We start from the raw sequence: 23,210 nt of genomic DNA on the forward strand, positions 1-23,210 counted from the left end.
ATACAGTGAAGACTATGATGTGTTATTTTACATTTGATTATTCATTGTAGATTTACCTGAAAAACTAAGCACTGCTTATTTCATCTTTGTTCTGTTGTATTTATCTATGCTTGTAATTTGTTTATTATTTTAATAATAATTAATAAATGCACTCTCAGATGCACTCTCCTAGAATGGTTAATTCTTTACAAATAGAGCTATTCAAATCATATGGTTTTCATATCACAGAAAAACAAAATATCGCAATTTCAGTTTTTTTCCAATATCGTGCAGCCCTACACCATTGCCTAAATAACATGTATTAAAAAAGTTATAATGCATCATACTAATAGACATGAGGATAAATGCATTTGGGTGTTTCATTGAAAAATATAGTACTAAAAAAATATATTCATAAAATTCATAATATTCCAATTCCAATTCTAGGGTGAAATATAGCCAGGAAATATTTTCGTGAGATTCACAGAACGAGCGAGGAAATCCTTTTTTAAAATCTTATTTTGAATATGGCCGCTTAAAAAGATGGGTTTTTCGAACAAAGCAGCCTTTAACTTGTCATGCGAATAAACAACACAATTTTCATATCAAATAAACAAATGGGGGCTAGAGAGCTTCATTAAGCGCTATGCGGTTGAGGACAAAGTAATACAGCATTCCCAATCCATTACCCCTCTACTTTTATTCATCCATCAGCAGAGTGTATGAGAATAGAGAGAAAGAGAGAGAGGAAAACAGAGGCCTGTGGGGCAATCCATAAATATCTCTGACTCATATCTGCTTATTTATGCTCTAAAGACTAACTGTACATACTCTCTCACACACACGCACACACACAAACCATTAGCTAGTTTACAAAAACAAAAACATGTCACAAACACATGCCCTACTGTTCCACACATGTAAATTTCACCTTCAACATCAAAAGCTCAACATCCCTTTTATTTTAATGAAGCCTGTTTTAATTGTTTTGGTTAGTGTTGATACATATTTGTTTGGATATCTGATAAGAGCAAAATAAAATATCAACTCAGCCATACATTGATTTGGCTCAATCCTTTAATCAAATGCAGTAATTATGAATTCAAAGGATGAGTTGTAAATACTCTGAGGTGTTTTTGTGACTCATGTTGTCCAACACACTTAAAGGAATATTTAACACAAGAATGAACACACTCACGTCATTGCAAACGCGCATGAGTTTCTTTCAGCCGGGGAACGCAAAAGGGGATGTTTTAAAAAATGTTCATGCTGCTCTTTTCCATATAATGAAAGCAGATGACCAGGGGATGTCAAGCTCCACGACAGACAAACGCACCATAAAAGCTCTCCATATGACTTATGATAAATTAAACATTTTAGGGGGAACAAATTCCTTTAAACCCAAAGCTACTGCGAGTTACATTGACTAATCTGAGATCAGCCTACAACCATAATGCAAATCAACTCTATATATTACAGTAAAATAAAAACTGATTCAGTGTATGAGTAAACTTTCAGAATGAATCAAACAAATCCAAAATTTCTTGATGGAATTATTAATAATAACCTGATTCACAGAAAAATGTGAGGAGAGGAATATTGCCATGAACAAATTCTAAATGCCGATCCGAGTAAACGGCTAATCTGATTCCGATTTGGTTCAACGTATTGTTTTGATTTATTCTATAATTGGTAAAAGCAGCATGTCATTTATCATATTCATGGATTTGAAATGAAGCATGTAAACACACACACACACACACACACATACACAAGCAGGCACATTTGTGCATGTGGCGAATAGCTGGCGTGACATGAGTCAGTGTGACATCATGTCGTTTATCATCCCGGAAACATCACAATGTCCTCTGTTCAAAGTAACAGAATATACGGCATACACACCACCACATGAACTACAGCCATCTATACAAAACATCAATACATCGACTGTCCTTATATCAGTCATTTAAAAAACATTTAATGCAGCTTACAAAAAATATTGCATAAACTATATGTTAACACCATGATGTTAAGATATATATATAAATATATATGAAAAAAAAGTCATGTATAGTATTAAATATAATTCATCACTCTAAATGAGGGCTTTCTGCCTGAGTTTTAATGTATAAAAAAGGTAGTAGAAGCATTGTGACATGGCTGAAGCTTGGGATTTCTGAGTGACAGGCAAAATGCGTTAAGAAATCTCGTTACATCCTCCACTTCCAGTCAGTGTACACCAGGAAAGCTGGAGGGAGCGCAGATCACATCATAGAGTTCCCCCTCTACCTCCTACTGTACAGTGTGTGTGTGTGTGTGTGTGTGTGTGTGTGTGTGTGTGTGTGTGTGTGTGGGCTTGTGGAACTAGAGTGAGAAACAACTGTGTCCCGGAACAGGACGTGCTTTTCTTCAGAAAAAATGCCAGCCAGCCAAAGAAACACACATAGAAAAGATCCTGAATACAAATGCGTTATAGAAATATGACGTTTTTTCCAATGACCTTGTAGTGATCAACTTTGAATGCATGAAGACTGCCAGATGAATGGAGCATCTATTCCACCTCCTCTCTCTTATAGCCGTGCAATCCTGAACCTCGTCCTCTCGCTCAGTAACCCAGCAACCAAGCGCATCCCTTCACATTACGCAGAGCAGCTCAGAATCGGGTGTTCTTCTGCGCGCAGTTCCACCCCTGACCACTGAGGGGCAGTGTGTGGGGGTGGCAGCGGGAGAACGCAGGCAGATGCAATACATGACTGAATACTAATACGACCAAAGGTGCCCCTCAAAACATCATTATACTGCAATTCAACTGCATTCAAAACTCCATCTCACACTCAATTCAGATTTCATTTATCATATGATGACCTCTGGAGCAAAGCAATTTCACCTGAAAATGTGGTAAATGATTGAACAGGCGCGAGCTATAGCAGACACATTTGAGCTAGAGCATGAAAGGGACTGTTCACTCACAAATTCTGTCATTAAGGGCTTTCACACCGGAGGAACCTTTTCATTGTTCCTAGAACTAATGACGGAAGTACCCGCTTTTTGGCGTGTTCACACTGCAGGAACTGGGAACAATGTTAGTTTTAAAAAGGCCTTTTGGGGGAACTCAGTTAGCTCCTACTTTCGAGTAGGGTCTAACCCAGCATTATAGGAACTACAAGCTGATTGGCCAAACAAACGCAAAACACCAGCACCCGCCATTTTTTTAAAAGCAGTGAACACACAGAGATTATCGCCTACTGTATATATTTAATGCATGAACTAACTCTACAAAATAGTGAAAGATGGACCTCTCAACCTTTCTGCTAAGCTAGCGACATTGAGCATCAATCACACACTAATACTTTTTCATATACGGTTTACTTTCTATAACAGTTCCATCTAATAACTAATTAAACAGATCGTAAACTAATGAAGACAGAGAATGGGGGCGCTGTGTGCTCAGGCTCTACCGTTCTCAATGTGCGCCGCGCTGTCAAAATAAAAGTCACAACAACAAGGGTGGTTTACGTCACTTCAGAATTATAACTGTTGAATGCACCAAGGAACATTACATTTTCTGGGAACCGCCCTGGTCGCTAGTTCCTATAACTAAGTTCCTATAACTGCCCCTAGTCACCCAACTTTCTTTTTAATTTGTTGAACAGAAGCAGATCTTTTCCATACAATGAAAGTGGAAGGGAAGCAGGGATTGCCATGGCCATTCATTTTCATTGTAGCCTATGGACAAGAGCTGCTGGTAAGATTTTCTATTTTTTTTAAACCACTGTGTGTGTGTGTGTGTGTGTGTGTGTGTGTGTGTGTGTGTGTGTGTGTGTGTGTGTGTGTGTGTGTGTGTGTGTGTGTGTGTGTGTGTGTGTGTGTGTGTGTGTGTGTGTGTGTGTGTGTGTGTGTATATACACATGCATATACACATAAATAAATAAATATAAAATGAAACCAGTTAACCAAACATTAAGAAATACTTCTTAAATGTTAAGATTGAGATGCTTCTAAATGCAAGAAAACATCTTTCAACAAAATTCCAGTAAAGACCAAATAAGGTTGAATTGTATCCAAACATCAGCAAAGTCGTCAGAACAGCAAGAGATCGAACACATCTAGCAAACTACTATCTAGCAATGTCTTTGTAATGAAAACAAATCACTAGTTAGTCATTATAGGCGCTTCTTCTCTAAAGCAAGTTATGATACACTTAACACATGTGACAGAACAACATGTGACAGAAATCCTTATAATAATCCAGAATATTTTTTTCTAGATCACTAATAAACTTATTTGCACCCACCTTAACAAATAAAGCCTGTTTGCAGTTGAAGAAACTACCAAAAATAAATGGGCTTTTATTGTATGGGTGTATCTGCATCTATTACATGCGTGTGTGTCCCTGCGAGTGCCTCTGCATGTTAGTAAGTTTGATTCTGAAATCTGACTTGACTCAATGCCTATGAGCAAGATCGCTTATTTATGCCTGAGCACGAGATCACCTGAGGAAACCTCAGCCAGGACAGAGTGCTCCAGTATCTACAGTTACACATAAGGCCTAAAATGAACCCTCGCCAAATGAGAGTAAACATCGGTGTTGGCAAGTGTATGAAAAGTTGAACATCGGGAGTTGGCCTCTAACATTTTTATGAACTCTAACAATGCTTCTGAGAGAACATGAACGCGAACAAACGTGCACGACGCTCGGGACAGATGACGGGACAGTGCTGAGTTTTCACGAATACGCAAGACTAAAGAGAAGGAGAAAGGGATCTCCTTCCAGGAATCCACATCTCATACAGCGTGCAAATACCACATTTTGAGCTCACTTTCGCTAAACGGACATATTCAAACAGAATTATGTAAAAATGCTCATCTTGCCAAGTACAGTATCCTCAGAAACATAGTCAGTTATGTCTTAAGTGAACGTAAACAGTTGAGAAAAAAAATGTGTATCAATACATTGGATCCGTGCATTAGCTCTTAAAGTGACAGCAGCCTAATTTTCCTACTGCTGTCCGAGTTAATATCTTACAATTCTGACTTTATAACACACAATTGCGTTTAAATCATCCATTTCAGAAAAAGTCAGAATTGTGAGATAAAACTAACTTTTATTTTTTATTCTGGGGCGAAAACAAGCTTCCATAGAAAACTGCATTACATGGAGTCCTTACTGCTGTAAATGCATGTTATCATAAAGAAAAGAAAAAAACATGTGGAAATATTAAATATATTAAAAAAAATATATAAAATGCATTGAGAGCAAACTAGACATCAAACTCCATATGACTCTCTCTCTTTTCACACACTCCATTACACAGAATCCTGCTAATCGAAATACATACAAAACGCATACTCAGTGTGGTACACAAAATCAAATATTCCCATCAATATTTCACATGCATATACACACGAACGGACAGAGGCTTTCCAAAGCGTCAAACCCACACACACCAAGATAAAGAGCACTGGGAAGTCAGCGCATCTGGTGAAAATAAGCGGTTAGCTAAGTGATTAAACATACACTTCAGCCTTCATCACCGCTGGGGTCCAGAGACACAGCCAGACACACACACACACACACACACACACACGTCTGACTTACCTCAGATAAATCAACAGCTTCTCCTCCTGAACAGGTTTATGCTTAAAGTGTAACTTCACCGATTTTCAACCCGCTTTGTATTGTTACAATGTCGGTAGTATATGCAAATGAACAATGTTCACTCGTTCTCCGTGTGGCTGGACTGAGAAAATCATGTTTATTTGACAGCAAAAGTCCGCAGGACAACGTGTTTGACAGCTCAAGGGCTTTCGTGAAAACTACAGATTATATACTTCCACATTTTGTATCCCTGCCCAAGGACATTCAGATCAACAAAGGGTAAGGCTATTGAAGCTAGGCTAGGTTTATCACTGAACATTGCTACTGTATGTACTATGCCTACTCTATAAACAGCATTATAGTCAAAATGGAACATTATGGCACCAGCTTTCTCACCTGTATGCAATAGCGTTTTGCTTTGGGGGTTAGGCGGAACTGACAGATTAACAGTTTATTTCAGTTTTCCCCTCTGTTCGGCCTAAAATACTATGTTCGTGGTCATTCCGTTTTAAATGCAAACGCAGGTATTTCAGATTTTCCATTGTGTGTTCTCTCTACATTTATGATTCTTTGCAGCCTTTAGCCACTGGCTACAAACTACAACGTTCTGGATCCCTTACTGGAAACTGAAAGTAAACGCTAAACGTTTACTCTTTGAATTCGTGCACCCAGGAAGAATACAAGTCAACACCATCAGGACTAAAAGTTTGAAAAGAAGTATTTCCTTCTAGAGCAAGGCGGTATTCGACTCTGGTAAGCGTATCCATAGCACTGGTGGGAGTGGCCTTGGGCAGCAACATGCCCAGTGCATTATGGGTGTTGAAGTTTTCCTACCTTTTTGGCAAAGGGAAAGACAACAGCCTTTTTCCTCTGAAGTACCCATTTAACATCAGTCTTTTCCCTGATACTTCTTAAGGGCAGTTCACACAGAACGCGTTTTTTTTCCATTCCACTGCACACCATTATTTTTCTATGTAAACACACGTGTTTGACCGTTGCGCTCGCATCTTGCGTCTTTTGCAGCGTCTCGCGCATGACATGGCGTTCTAAAAACTCGGCGCTCAAGTAAAAATAAGTTAAACTTTTAAAAGACGTCTCGAGACCTTGCGGCTTTCCCCATTCCACTGCCCGAGTCTCGCGTTTTTCGAAGCAAAAACGTGTTCTGTGTGAACCAGCCCTTATGGTGCATTTCTTCGCTTGGGGCTGATTTCATCTCAAATCATTTTGCTCTATTTTAATCTCACAGTGACTCTAATGTAGGCTAAACCTGACAACTGTGTGAAAACTCTGGTGTAAAGCTTACGTATGCCAGAGTGTGTTGTGTTCGCAGTCCTTTTTTGCAGGGATAAATTGTCTTCATAATGATGTTAAAACCTGAAAAATCTAAATTGTGGTCAACGTCATGGTCTCCAAAGGAAAAGAGATTTGCTATCAAAAAAGTACCATAGTACAACCAAGTTTTCTTGACATGCAAGGCAAAAAAGGGGGTTTGTGGCAAAAATGCCACCAAAAGTTATCAAAATGCCAGCAAATTCAAATTGTGTGAGACAAAGAGCTCAATGCTTTCATTATTATATAAACAAAATCATATACATAACATTAAATTCTAAGCCAAGTTAATCATATTAATTATTCAGATGGAACATTTATTTAAATTAAGTTGAAGTATTTGACATAAATGGTGCATGTTTTACATAGTTACAAAAAATGCCCTCAGAAAAAAAAGGCCCATAAAACCCACCACAGGGGGCATATAATATCTCTGGATAAATATATAAATACAAAAAAAAAAAAACTTTCAGACACTGGTACCATGGTCTTATGTTTTGTTGTTGTTTTTTGAGTACCTTGGAGTAAATTATGTTTTTGAAAAAAAGTCTCTTATGGTCAACAAGGCAGCATTTGTTTGATGAACAATATAGTAAAACCAGTAATATTGTTAAATATTATTAACATTTAAAACCTGAAAATATTTTAAAATGTAATTCCTGTGATGGCAAAGCTGTATTTTCAGCATCATTACCTCAGTCTTCAGAGTCACATGACCCTTCAGAAATAATTATAATAAATGTAAAATATTACTGTTGTATTTTTTGATCAAATAAAAAAAAAAGAGATTTGTTTTAGAAACACTGAAAAGCATAATTATTACAAGTTTTAGACCACCAGTGTACATATTTATAAAGTCAAACGTATATTTAGGTGCTGTAACAAGTCATAACATCACCTAGCTTTTTTGTAGTTTTTGTGTACAAATTCATGTATTCATGTCTAAATTCTCCATGTAGTCTGTCAAAAAAATAAGTAAGAGATCATAAACTCAACATGAATAATTATAAACAAATTGGGAAACTGCAGTTAAAATTGTCACATTGCAGGCAAATGCTGTATGTCAGAGCAAGAAATATGTCAGAAGCCATTATAATCACAGTACCATTTTACATGTAAAATACCATGGTATTGTATTTTCTAAGAGTTATTTTACATGTAAAATTGCCTGCAAGGGGTAACTAGATGGTGTAGTAATAATAATTAGCTTAGTTTAACAACACAAGTGAATAATGTTTCCTCCGTGATATACAACATGACATGTGCGTATGTGTGTGTGTAAAGGTTGGAGAATATGAATATTATTGGCTATGAAAAGGGCACGCTTGTACACAGCAGTGTTCAGCAGGAGCTGCCTGGAGCCTTCAATCTAGTGCAAGAAACAGCCAGGAATAACCTTATTCCAGACCCCACATCTATGTTTGTGTCTGAAAAAGAAATGTGAGTGTCTAAGGAGGCTGTGTGTCGCCTTGTGCACCTTAGAGGTACCAAATGATGGCTTTCCTTACTCATACATGCTGCAAACCACATTTCTGAGTGGCATATTGAATGTAAGGAAGGGTAACGGCATGATAAGTATTGTAGAGAATACTTGTCTAGGGAATGTTTGACTCAGACAGGTACTGTACGTCATTAGTGGAGAGAGAGCTTGGGGCTTCAGGATGTGTTGACTGCTCCTCAAATACTCGACTCAAGATGTTCCTTTTTTGTCCAACTGACGCATGATCTATTTGAAGCTAAATTCTTATGGGTCGGAATAGACAACACAAAGTTGTAATATGCAATTATGTAAGTTTTAATCTTTCAAAGAGTGCAAAAAGTAAATGCAAGTCATCTTCAGGTTTTTGTACAGTTATTCAAATTATATCAGAAATTCTAGTACTTTATCTAATTAAAGGGTTAGTTTACCCAAAAATAGAAATGATGGCTGTCTTCACACCTGAGAGGACATCATGTGCTTGTTCGCACAGACAACACATCAGTGGCCTCTTATATAAAGCATCAGGGGGCCTGTGTCCGTGCCCGCTATGCAAACTGGCACACCAGATTCTCCTGTGGTTCTGAGGAAAACAGCTCTACCTGAGAGCAGTATACATTCCAGGGTACCAAAACTTAAGAGCTTCCTGTCGAGGCAGGGGCTGAGGCCGGGGGAATGGAAACTTCACCCCGAAGTGAAGTTTTGGTCCAGGGTACCAAAACTTAAGAGCTTCCTGTCGAGGCAGGGGCTGAGGCCGGGGGAATGGAAACTTCACCCCGAGGTGGTGAAGCGTATATAGGAGGTTTTCCGGCCAAGCGGAAGTGGATCTGTCTGCGTCTCAGGATACGACGCACTGCCCACTTTGGTTCTCCCTCACACACCCAGCTCCCTTGGTGCTGGACGTTATGATGAGCCAAGGCTACGTCTGTACACTTTCCCCCCGATTGCTCTGCTCCCAGGAGTTCTGGAGAAGGTCCGTCAGGATGGAATGAGTCTACTATTAGTAGCGCCGTACTGGCCGAGCCGATTATGGTTCTCGGACCTGGTGTCCCTTCTCAACGGCTCTCCCCTGGAGATTCCAGTCAGGAGGGACCTTCTGTTTCAAGAGGGAGGCCTGACCCTTCACCCCGCCCAGAGATATGGAACCTGTGGGTTTGGCCTCTGGGGGGACCCAACTCATAGACCTGGTCTCTCAACCGAGGTTGTGAAGACCAAACTTCACTCCAGAGCTTCCTCCACGAGGAAACGGTCTGCATTGATTTGAAGGGTTTTTTCCCCCACTTCATGGTGCGGATCTCGACAGTGAGACCCAGTTAACTGCCCGATTGGTACAGTGCTGGAGTTACTGCAGATTTGTTTTTCCGTAGGATCATCCCCTTTCACACTGAAGGTGTACCTGGAGGCCTTAGCTGCCTACCATGTCCCCATGGGTGGCGTATCCCTGGGGAGAAACCCGTTGGTGACACGTTTTCCTCTGAGGTGCTCTTAGGCCAGGAGAGGAGTATGGCGGCTTAGAAAGCCTTATTATATACAGGCTGCGGCATGCAACAGACTGGTCCTCTCCACTCACATTCGTAATGTTTTACAAAACCTGGACCTGGCCACTGCCCCAGGTTCACAGGTGCTCATGTCTTAGTTGTGCTCTCAGTATTCACATGGACAGGCACTTGTAAGCTTAGCGTTTGGGCATTATCGTTCCCAAAGCGTCATCAACGCAGCACGAGTTCTCTCGAAAGGAAACGTCTCATGTTACAACTGTAACCATAGTTCTCTGAGAAGGAAATGAGACACTGTGTCACCCTGCCATACATCCTTCATCCCTGTGAACGACTTGCTTCGGCTCATTGAAGCTAACGCCGGTCATTTCGGATGCGTTTTTATGCTTCGCAAGTTAATCAGAATCTGCTTAACACTGCTGAAAATGCTAAAACTAAACTAAAACCTAACGCTTGCTCGCAAAATCTTTCATTATAACCAACTAAATGTAAACACGATGTAAATAAGAGATCAATTGACCAATTAAGACAGCTTTTTTATTATAATGGGAGTTTTTGCAAGAGTGCAGAATTCATTGAGCTTGCGCTTTAGAGATTGACAGCTTAGTGAATATATAGGCTCGAACATAGATCGGAGATTACGCTGCACGCACGCAGAAACATCAACGCTACCCTGTGACTTTTATTAATGAAATAGCTTCGTGACTTCGCTACACTATATTTCTCAGCGACGAGGTAACCGCTGTTTTTGAAGTAACATCACAGCTTCATTCTAGAGAAAGAGAGACGCTGCAAAGACGCAGGTAATTCACATGCACATCTCTCTCTAAATAATTCATTCAAATAAATGCTAGAATTCATTAATTCAAATGAATGTAATCTTGTAATTCACACTACATCTCTGTGTATGATTTAAAACGGGCAGAATACTAGATCTAATGAGCTGTAACTGATAAATATTGCGCTGCAAACATCAAAAACACCTTTAACTCGTAAATTCTGGCAAATGACCATGGTATAAATGGCACAATCCACGGCTAGCCGTGCCTTAGACGATTTGAGATGCACTTTGCATTGGGCGGTTCTTTGCCTCCACATCACGCATTAAAATTGTTTAATGCACAGCTAGCGTGGATTATCCCTTACATATTCAACAACAGCTCGTTCTGTGCGTCATATGCCATTTTTACGTCATTACACATGCACAGAAAGTTCTAGTTTTTCATGTGTTTCACAAGTGTTTACATTTTAGGTTACATTCTAGGTTTTAACCACCCCTAACAAATCAATCCAAGTGAATCCGCTTGTTTTGAACCAGGAACTCTCCTATGAGAGTTTTCACTTTCTATACTCCAATACTCAACCCTTTAACACCTAGAAAGGCCAAATGAAAGCGGAGACCTTTGGGTAATGCAGTCCCTTAGAAATAGGACACCTAATAAGCAGAGAACTCATGCATAAAAAGAGGCATAGAAACATCCCATAACACAGCACAGACGTTATTGTTGTTCAGTAGTGAACTGCTGTAATATACACGGAGAAGCATTTACATTATTCATAACTGTGTAGCGTTAAACAGGTGGTTACTAAAACACATGAGGTCTATCCCATTTCACATACTGTATTTCTGCACTATTATACTTCATTCTGTGCGTACATACCAGACAAAAGTTTGTGGTCAGTAAAAAATTTTACATCTTTTTTTAAAGAAGTCTCTTATGCTCATTAAGGCGGCATTTATTTGATCACAGTAATATTGTAAATATTTCTAAAACCTAATTTATATATATATATATATATATATATTGTACATTGTATTCAGCATCATTACTCCAGTCTTCAGTGTCACACAATCCTTCAATCATTCTAATATGCTGATTTTCTGCTCAAGAAACAAGAAACAAAATGATCAATGTTGAAAACAGATGTGTTGCTTAATGTTTTAGAGGAATACATTTGTTTCATGATTCCTTTACTAGAATGTTCAAAAGAACAGCAATTACTTGAAATTGAAATATTTTGGAACATTAGAAATATCTTTACTCTCTTGACATTTTTTTTAATCAATTTAATTTAAAAAAAAATCTTTGAAAAAAATTATTTTTGAATGATAGTGTTGCGTATAATGTAAGCACACACTCTAGATCAAGGATTTAAAGCACCCTGGAAAACTATTAGCTGGAAATTTTGCTCAGATGAGGAAATAAGTTGTCCATGTGAGCTCTGTGATAAAAGTTTTGCTTTGAAAAACACTTAAATTTCGTATGGACTAAGAGACGCTTGATCCTAAACCGGTCCAACCCCCTAATTGGAGTCTGTGTTCTAAACGAAACTCCCCTGAGCTGCATCTAAAACCACAATTAAAACTAAAGCTCAGTTAAGAAAAAACCTTTCAGAGGAGAATTACCAACCAACCTGCCTTGTAGTTCGTAACAATGCTTGATCTGTGCGGCTGACGCTATTTCTGTGCTCTCTGCGCTTTGAAAGCAGTTCTCGGCAGTCCTGTGGTGTGTGAGGTGTTCTCTGTGGTGCTAAAATCAGTGATAGACAGTCTCTAAATTCATTTGCATGGTATTATGAGAAGCTAGGTTGTACCCATTTATTTCGATACCTCGCTTTCTATTATCAGCCATCAAAACCTTTGCAAGCCATTTAGGGCCATAGGCACGATTTTATAATCACAGAGGTCCCAAATTTGCGGTGGTTAAGGGGGTTCACTGGAGAAATTTGTCTAATCTACATGTATTTAAAGACGTTTGAAGGTCAAAAACATTGGATAGCAATAGCTTTTAAACCATGTCAGTGGGCAGTAGATTATTTGTCAGTACGTGCTCTCTCCTCTCCATCACTTTCTTTTTCTCTCTCTTTATCTTGACCTAAAAAGTAATGTCACGCATAATCATGGCTGATCGTTGTTTATATTATCGATCACTGGTTTCACTTCAGTGTACTCGTGCACATCCCCAGTAATAGCAGTAATATCCAAAATATGTTCTGAGATTAAGTTATGTAATCTATGAATGTTTTCTGCATGTTCAAAAGTTTTAAAAATGTTTTTTTTTAAATATGATTTTTCTTGGTTATGCGAATGTTCAAACATTTAAAAAAAGGTTACAAACATCCAACTAAAATGTTGGGGGGGGGGGGGGGGGGTATGGGGGACATTAAATGACTGAATTAACTGTTATGTTAACATTGAGAACATTTTTAAAGATCAGGTAACTTTGAACAAATATTCTATTAATCTTACTGGAAGAATGTTTGTTTATGACTTTAATTTAAGACAAGTTGGAGGTTATCCTAACTTTTAAGAGGTAATTTACAACAAATTATGCTGAATTCAAATTTCTCTCTATTTTTATTAAAGTCCCCCTGTAGTCAATAATTTGATCCCTTAAAACCTTGCTTCTCTTGAGACACCCCTGCTTCGCAACAGAGTAATAATCATGATATGCTAAAGCACACCTGCATGATGACGTGATTGGTTAAAAGGTAGTTTGTTCAAAAAAATCATCAAAATACTTCGAACTGCATGACTTATGGTAAAGGGTTTATTTAAATCACTAACCTTAAGTATGAGTAATACTAACATTGATGCTTTACCTAGCAACATGAAAAAACTAATGAATCTACAAAGATAAAAGCACATATTTAGACCTTGATGGCGCATGGTGCAGTTTATATGGTAACTATAGGCTATAGGCTCCCCAGCATGACCTCTGCTCATCCGTGTGAAAGAACCTGGGATGTATGTTATCATGCCTGCTGGGATTCTGATGAAATTTTGCCTCGCGATTACCTACCGCTGTTTAACACACACATGGGAGCGCGGACGGATGAGATAACACAGCCGCCACAAAACGAGCGATAAGGATGTTTGTTAGACGTGTATTGTTGTCACATGTGTGTGCTGAAAGAACAATGCCCTGCTCAGTGTGGGGTTTACGGTAATCTGAACTGTACTCTAGTGGTGGTGCTGATGGTCACATTTCATTGCCGTCGGGTGGAAACCTCGAACGTCCAAAACAACTTTTCAGAAAATGGGAAAAAACATATTCTTTAAATGATTAAATATTGTATTGTAACTGTAAAAGTTTATATTGTGGCTTAGCTTTATATATAGTCAGACACTTGCATGTATCAATATATTATTGACATCTTAATTTTACCAAACGTTTTTTTGACCAGTGAATGTATGACAAGTTTTTTGTCGGTCATTAGAACGGCCGCATCTGAGTCAGAAAGTGCATTGCATTATGGTTTCATCAGTTGCTCAGTTATTTCTGTCATTTGGCCAAAATCTCATGTTATTAAAGATGAAGTGCTACGCAAGTACGCATGGCTATTTAAGACAGTATGGGCTGTGACTCGCCGACAAATCCTAGACTAAGACACTCTTCTGAACATATAACAACAAACCATTGCATTGCAAACAAGCAGAGACGGACCAAACTGCGCGCGGCACTTCATTCATGATAGAGGCGGTGTGGAGTTATGAGGTTTGACCAACAGTTTGAGGATCCAATGGAGTTATGAGGATTAGTCACAAGCTCTTTTTAAATACTTGCCATTGGTTAAACATTTGCAAAACCCACAGACAGACATAAAGATTATAGTAATGATTTATGAAAAAAATAAAAAATAATTAAATATGGAGATTCAAGGTGCCAGATTTACTAATTAGACACGCAAATTGAAGAACACAGATGCAGCCGGATCATTTGGTTGATCGAGTGGTAGCTAAATAATGGCAAATACCAGTAAATTGACTAGCGCAAACCTCAGTAAATCACCTTTCATGATTCCTTTAAATACTCTCCTCCCATAAATTTTGTTCTACAAATGAATATGCAATAAGTTGAGCTGCAAAAATGACCCTGTCCATGCCTTTTCAACCCTAATTGTTCACTGCATGTCTTTAGTAAATCCTGACAGTAGTTTATAACACCAAAAGAGAGTTTGCGCTGCAGCAAGTTGTTGGTAAATCTGGCCTAAGATCTCCTGACAGCAAAGATTTGTAAGGCTACAAATCAAAAAGCACATTATCGTTTATCAGAAACATTCCCTGCAGTTTGAACATTTCAAGAAACTTTGAATACAAACTTACTCTTGAGTTGTATAGCCAAAAAAGGGAAACACTTTGTCAAACGCAGCCCCAAAGTGCTTGGGGGGGGGGGACCCAGGATATAACATCTCTGCCTGCCGTTTCTCTTTCCTGTCTGAGTTTAAATCACTAAATTAAGCCATGCCAGTAGCCACGAGAGCTATTCACAAATCACGAAGCCCTCGTGCTGAGCTCCACTCCGCCACAAGATCGAACAGCTGTCTTATCTCAACTCACAATCGTCCTCTCGGTCCAACGCACGGCGGAGAACATCCGCCCCCTCCAAACTCACCAAATCTGCTCCGCTTGTCTAAATATAAATCTAAAGAGTGCAAAATCAGATCAATTTAAACTGTACAAGAGAAGCACTTTGTCGGCAGGAAGAGAAGCAAGTTTGAAAAGAAAATGTCTGAGCGGAGCGTGCATCTGTTCTCAGAAAAGATCATCGAGATTATAATGAGACAGATTTTCCTCGATGTCCTTCCAGGAACATACACATATAATCACAATGCCGTGGCTCTGTTTGAGGAGAGAAAGACATTCGCCTGTTGTCGAAGGGAGACATTATTATGAAACAACTGAAATCCGGCCTGCCTTGCCAAAGAAGTCCTCATTTGCTATTATTTTAAAAGAAGATATTATATTTTTTAAGCCACAAGAACTATGTGCTCTATAAAGACACCTGCACACAATAAAAGAGCTTAATGTCCATTAAACAATGTCATATACGCCCCGTAGAAGATGCTCTTTGACCTAAGATACATCTTTAGATGTACACACCAGTTAATGTGAGTGCGGGGTCATGGGGTCAAGCTGGAACATGCTAAAAGGTCAAAAGGTTATTTACTCACCAGGTCGTGGTTGGTTGAGTTGGAATCATCCTGGGGAAAGGGGATGTATACAGCTAAGGCCATGCAGTTGGCGAAAATCGCTATCAAAATAAAGATATCAAATGGCCTGAGGTGAAAGTTAAGGAGTAGAACAAAGAGAGTATTAAATATTTGAAGTCAGAGGCTGTTAATATGCACATTCAGTCATTCTTGTAAAGGTTTACAAGTAACATTTCCTACTGGAATCAATCAAATAAGACACAGTACAGTTCTGTACATCGAAAACTAGAGAGAGAAAAATCCAGGGTTGAATTTCAGCTCATCCCTTGAATTTGCTAGATTCAAATGTACTAAACAAGGCTCAAAAATGCTTTGACATTGTCATTGTCATTGTCATTAATGGACTGGTTTCACAGACAGGGCTTAGATTAAACTAGGACTAGGCCTTAGTTCAATTAGAGCATTGCATTTATTAAAAAAACATTAGAGGTGTGCATCATCAGATTCATATTTTAAGATATATCAGTGCTTAAGTTGCTTTCAGTTAAAACAGCTCAAACATGCATTTTAGTCTGGGACTAGGCGTAAGACTTGTCTGTGAAACCGGGGGAATAATTGTATTTTTCCAAACCATTCTAACTTATGTTTCCAAGACAAGTAGTCTCATCCTTGTAAGTCTGATGCATAAGGCACACAAAATGGGAAACACTTCAAGGGTTTCAAAGTCTTCATCTGATTGGTTGAATTCTACAGGATTGCTTACAAGGACTTCTGTGTGGCGTTCTTTAACAATCCGTCCAGAAACAAAGCCGTCGTGACAATGCATTTTTTGTTACTTTTAGATTATTTGAAATTCTCAGAACAAAATAGTTTCCAATCGACTTTAAGGTGTTTTGCAAACAGTTATTTTTGGTTCTTGAATTAATTATTTATTAGTTGCATGCCGCACTGTTATTGTAGGGACATTGACTTCACATTTTCACGGCCCCAAGCATGACGCCGAACAGAACAAACTCTGATTGGTTGCTTTACATGTCAGTCAGACAGCCTCTGGGGCGGTCCTTGTCCAATGAAAGCTGCTATGTAGTCCAGACCTTCTGCCATCAGTCTGAAGGTCTGGCTACGCAAGACTAATAATAAGTCAAGAAAAACAATAATATTCAAAGCATCACAGAAAAAACATATCATCGACATATTCAACAATCTCGGACACCGGCCCCTGTTCATCTGTACATCTTTATTAGTAAGCCCAGCTCAGCTAAACCTCATCTTGTGTTTGGTCAATAGGGTCAGAAGGAAATAGCAGTGAGAAGCTACTTGCATGTGTTTTAACAGCAAAAAGCCCATCACAACAGATCAGCCGCTCTGCTTTCCTGCTAGTGAGCCAGACAAATTGTAAATAAAAGTGTGAGTCAGAGGACCTGAAAATGCCGCAGTCTACATTAAACATTCAACATAATATACTATACTCTGCTTTCACACAAAAAAGCATAATTTTGTGTCAAGGGAACATTTTGTGCTAGATTGAGGAATGCGTCTCGCATTACTTTTTGTACTCACTTAATGCGGTTTTTTAAATCCAGTACAACGCAATGTTCTAATTTTACACTGCTAAATACTCTTATTAGGCCATGAGCTAGGACACTAAAATGTTGGATTATGCGCCATTCAGGGGAAAGTTCTCTTTGACTTTCCCATTGTTCCCTTGAGTAAAGAAAGAGAACTTTGAAAGAACATTCTGTTAACATTAGAGGAAGATCGCTTGTTCATAACTTTAAGAGAACCTTGCCAGAACGTTAGCTAAAGTTCTGAGAGCATTCCCTGTTAGCTGGGAATTTGGTAGCGCTAAGCTAACATTAGCTTTTGCATGTTCATACACAAATGTTCACATCTGCATTGCTTTTTTTACTGTATATTATATTGTATGACAACAACAAAAAGAAAAAAGAGATATCCTGGGCTATAGACCTTAGGTTAGACGCCATATTGAATTTAACACAGATGAAAACAATGCTGTGAGGGATAGACATACAGTTTTTACAATGGCATGTGCTGCATAAAGGTACTCACACCTTTCAAATATTTTTCATGAAGTCTACTGACAGTAGGGATGTAATGATACCCTCTTGTGTCGATTCGATACATATCACGATACTGAACTCACGGTACGATATTATTGCGATACTCTAAGACATATGGTAAAAGGTTAACAATTTTTTTTTACTGTTGATTAAAATGCTAAATTTGGTATTACATTGTGGGTGTGAATGAATAGGCTTTGGACTTGGTGCTGGTATCCCAATGCACAGGACAATGATGACACCAGAATAAAAGTCAAATAATGTTGTAGGGCTGTAAACGATTAATCGCGATTAATCGCATACAAAATAAAAGTTTGTGTTTACATAATATGTGTGTGTGTATTGTGTATAATTATTTTGTATATATAAATACACACACATGCATGTATACATTTAAGAAAAATGTGTTATTTATATATAAAATAGTTCTATTTATATATAATATAAATTATATAAAAAAAAATATATATATATATAATATGATCTACACAATATACTGTCACTATCCACGATACATGTTTCATATTTGTATTGCGACACGATATATTGTTACACACCTAACTGACAGTGGGTTGTTGTACAATCCATTTGAACTCTATCCCTCACAGCCACGTTTTCATTCCTATCAAAAATTAAACATGGTTGTGCAACCCTGATTAAGGTCTATAGATCCTCTCTTGTAGAGATACATGTGAGATCTGCAGCTTGGAAGCCATAGCACCTTTATCTTCCCCGTGTGGCCGGGGAACAGATGTTCTTTTCAAAGCTCAGTTATACACGCTGACTTGCGCTTGAGATTAAGGTGCTCCTCACTGCAGGGAACACAGTTTCTCTCTAATAAAGACCGCCAGACAAGCTTCTACTGGAGATCACAAGCTGAGATGTCTGCTAGACGCAAAGGTGGACTACTTTCATTTGTTTACCTGTTCTCTTGATGATTCGCTCGATTACTTCATCCTGCCTTCAACTATTTTCAGCACAGGCCACAAGCAAACCACACCATATGCTAGTTTTCCTGAGGAATTGAACCTTCAAAGCGTATTTACAAACAACAAACAGCAGCAGACCACCATTTTTTACCACATGTTCGAATGCTAAAATAGAATATACTGCAATCCACTGCACATACAGCAATATTTCACTCAAAAATTACCATTCTGTCATAGCAAACCTGTATGCCACCATTTTTTCCATGGAACGCAAACAGAATATTTGAGCCCACTTTTCTATCAGCTATGACGTTTTGTTGGCCAAAACCTGGAAACGAGTTAGCATTTTAGCACTTCTGGTTCCATCGGCTGAAGTGAATGGGTTTTTGGTTAAATGCCTGAAATGTGGTGAATACAAGCTCAATATATTTTCACGTTTTATTCTATGACTTAAAATACACCAGTAATGCACCCTTGTGAGTTTTTTAAAAGCTTTTACTTGTCTTGAAATGGGCAGTTGATAAGTTGCTACAGAGGTTTTCAGGTAAATTAAACTTCATCATGCTGTCATGCAAGTCATGTGTTCAGGGTATAGTTCATTTATATTCTATGTTTAGCTTTTTACTTCTGGAGATTGTATTTAAGCTTCAGAGTTCATAAACGTTGTGTTCATTGGTGAAGATTATCATGATAAAACTTCATAAACTTTTGTTGGTCACAGAGCTTATTTTCTGCAATAATCCAAAGCCAATGGAAAAATCCTATTGGGTTTTTGTCGAGGGAACCAGAGGGATGCTAACTTCTGTGTTGGCCTACAAATACGTCATCATTGCAGCACTCCATTGCAATTTTCAAACAACCTTCCAGAACACTCCCCTTGTCCTCCATTGGTCAGCCGAACAGATAGTCCCACCTCCAACTCAAACCATTGGTCGAGCCAATATCATTTTATTGGTTAGATACGTTCAAAAAGCACCACAAAGCCAGTATTCACACTTTTCATCTGACATATAGTTGTCTGCTGAACTAAAAATAACAATTCTGGAATTATTTACTTACCATCATGTTGTTCAAAACCAACATGCATTTCTTTCTTCAAAGAACACAAAATAAGTTATTTTGAAGAACGTTGGGATCCAAACAACATTGGAACTTATAAACTCCCATTGTGTGGAATAAGAAAAAAGAAAGTCTCACAAGTTTTGAACAACATGAAGGTGAGTAAATGACAAAACTTTCAATTTGAGGAAAAAACATCTCTTTAAACTTGAGAACATTTTGAACACTGAAAGATTTTCGATATTGGTCGATCTTGACAGAAACCGATGTTTTACAAATGGTAAAGGATACTTCCATTCCACGAGGCTGATACAGGCCCGGCGGATGGGGTTGTTGAGGTTGAGGCAGAAGAGAGCTCTCTGCGGCCGTGTGTTGGCCGAACTGCCCTGTTTTTTGCTCTTGGCATACTGCTGCCGCTTCTTCTGGGCCAGCGACCCGACCGGTACCACCGAGGGTACAGGCACGGGAGCTGCGGGGGCCGCGGCAGGGGTCGCAGCAGGCGGAGCAGGGCCGTTGGCGCTCATGGTGCGGGCGTAGACCTGAGCAGGGCGTCCACCAGCATGGGCCTGCCAGGGGAGAGGGCACAGGGGTGGGCGCTGGAGCGGAGGGTCTCACCAACAGGCTGGCACGTCACCAGAGAGAGGGACTCTGGTACTGCTGGCATAATTTGCCTCTGTAAAAGATAGAGAGGAGAGTAAGAGGATGCGTGCGGTCTGAATCTGAAAGAGAGAACACGAGAAAGCGCAGAGAATATAGTGGGAGGCTGTGCAGTGACTTCCTTCACCGCTACATTATATTATGCAACTATGTGGGTGTAAGACTAAAAGATGCATACAGTATGTCTTTGGGTCTAAAGGCCAGTGTCTCAACCAAGGATCGCGGAGCAGTCCAACGTGTGAAAGACGTGGGACTAAACATTCAAAATATATAGCTCATCTAAATATAAAAATTATGTTATTTACTCAATTTCATGTTGAAAACCACCATAAAAGTGGCCCTTAGGACTATTTCATGCTTTATGAAAGAGGGTTAGAACAAAATACGTTGTGCGTCAAAGGTTCAAGTGTTAGCCTTGTGGCGTAAGTCGATGCGTACGTTTAGTCGATAAAGTGTGTAATATGGATATTTTTCTTACATGAACGCATCGCTTCACTTCAGAAGGCCTTTTATTAACCCCCACGGTGTCGCGTCGAGCACTTTAATCATGAATAGATGCGCTTTGATGGACTTCCAAAGACAGACAGCCATTCACTCTCATTATCAACTTTGGAAGAGCCAGGACATCTTTAAATATAACTACGATTGTATTTGTCTGAAAGAAGAATGTCATGTACACCTATATGGCTTCAGGGTGAGTAAATCATGGGCTAATTTTCATTTTTGGGTGAACTATCCCTTTAATGACAGTTGTTGGTTTTTTTTGGATGAACTATCCCTTTAGCCTTAATTCTTCATCTCCGAACCTCCTTATCATGATGCATGAAAAAAGGCATTTGCCATCAAACTTGTCGCAAAATGGAAATACTGTATTACTGACATATGTTCATGTGTTATTGCTTTAAATCCAAAATCAAATCAAAACCATGAAACCAGGAGCATGTAATATTGAAAAGTCTAAGGTGGTGCAAAAAGACTACGAAGACCATATACAATGTGCCAGTGTAAGCTAAAAATATCATTCAACTACAAAACAAAAAAAGACTTAAAGGCTTATAACAAACCAGGGCAGCAAAAAAGAAAGGCAAAAACATAACTCTTAAATGACAGAGGTATTATTAGGATAATGTCACAAAAAAAAGTTACAGTCTGTGGAAAAATCAATGCGTGTAGCGTGACCCAATGAAAAGCAGTCTGCAAATAGATGCATTGTGGCAGAGAATCACACTACCAACATCCCAGCACACAAACAGACATTATACGCAAACAACAGCAAAGAAAAATCATCATCTGCATTCAAATTCAAGCAAAAACACACACACATCCAGGCTTATGGGATACACAAATGTCACTCATATACATCAGAGTCCTTGAACCACTAGGCCCCGCAGAGGAAATGAAGACATGCATGGAAAGGTCATATCGCCTGTATACATTTCCCTGTAAGAATTTGTCTTTGTGAAAACCTAAGACATCGCATCCAAATATGTCAAATGTAAGCCAATGCTCTGCTGCCATTGCATATACAATAGGTAAGTGTTAATCTTCACACTAATAATCTACGACATTAAGTGCAGTGTATCCGGTACTGGCTCATATATTAGATATATATTTGTCATTCTAACGCCATGCATGACAATGATGCACATTGGAAATTAAATAAATGCCTTCATTTACAATTAAACATTTCCTGTTGTGCTTCCATAGATCCTAAACGATAATGTTTAAACTATCATGACGGACAATGACATATTGTCATTCTAACATCGCAAGGCAATTGATGCATGCATATATTTGATGACATACACATGCATAATGCGTATAGATAAAGAGGCTCGTGACTTTAAGGCAATAACGGTAGCGTTTCTTCTCCCAAAAAAATGCAATATTCCATATATATGGCAGCCAAATCTGTGTCTTTCTTTAAATGACACCAATGATGCTCAGTTACAACAGCTGTGATGCGTCTTATAGTCTCCGACTGTTCTTTTTGTTTTTTTTAACGACTGATTATGACAAGCAGTGACAACACCACCAAAGGTATAACGGGACCAAAACGAGCGCAAAATCCACTGCATCAGCACCATCAGCATCTTTTCAGCTCTGACACGGATGCTAAATGATTGCACTCCATCATTTGTTAAACAGATCCATTTTTAACCAGAAACATGCCAGGCCGCCGCGTGAATATCGTACCTTTGATGAGGTCTTTCCTTTCAGCTGAGGATGATGATGCTGATGATGATGATTCGGCTTATATCCAGAGATAAAACTCCGACATCGATTAAAACGCTCAGGTCCGATCTGACACGGTAAATTCAAATTCATCAGTGTGCATTCGTTATTTTGCGCGTGAGAGAGCGCGAGAGCTTCCTCGCGTTCGGCGCGCGTTGCCCGTGTTGAAGCGTCACGCGGCGTCGGTGAACGGTGAAATGAGCTGAACTCCCCCTCTGGCTGTGCACGCACGAACCGCGCTTACTTTAGTGACGAGGACTCTGAATCATTTAAAGAATCGGTTCGCTCAAATGGATCACTTGAGTCATCATTCAGTTGTTCCAAATGCGGGATTTTACTTTTAATTTTTGTTTGTTGTAAAATGCTGTTTATCGCTATATATGTTTTTAGATTAGGGGATGTTTTGTATTCCAACCATATTTAAATAAAAATGCT

At 38.9% G+C, this 23,210-nt stretch overlaps 1 protein-coding gene across 3 annotated transcripts in view; it reads right to left on the minus strand.

Annotated features, from left to right (window-relative positions):
* The window catches only part of cacna1da (calcium channel, voltage-dependent, L type, alpha 1D subunit, a), an 83,822-nt gene extending 60,824 nt beyond the window's left edge, over positions 1-22,998 (minus strand). For all 3 annotated transcript variants that reach the window (XM_079598551.1, XM_079598550.1, XM_079598549.1), the window contains exons 1-3: positions 22,737-22,998; positions 20,175-20,556; positions 15,836-15,941 (exon numbers count right to left, since the gene is read on the minus strand). In XM_079598551.1, coding sequence (XP_079454677.1) covers positions 15,836-15,941; positions 20,175-20,407 — 339 coding nt within the window. In that variant the 5' untranslated portion in view covers positions 20,408-20,556; positions 22,737-22,998. The remainder of the gene's footprint in view (positions 1-15,835; positions 15,942-20,174; positions 20,557-22,736) is intronic.
* Between the last annotated feature and the right edge of the window lie 212 nt (positions 22,999-23,210).

Source organism: Phoxinus phoxinus, assembly GCF_949152265.1.
Source record: "Phoxinus phoxinus genome assembly, chromosome: 22".
NCBI classification, from domain to species: domain Eukaryota; kingdom Metazoa; phylum Chordata; class Actinopteri; order Cypriniformes; family Leuciscidae; genus Phoxinus; species Phoxinus phoxinus.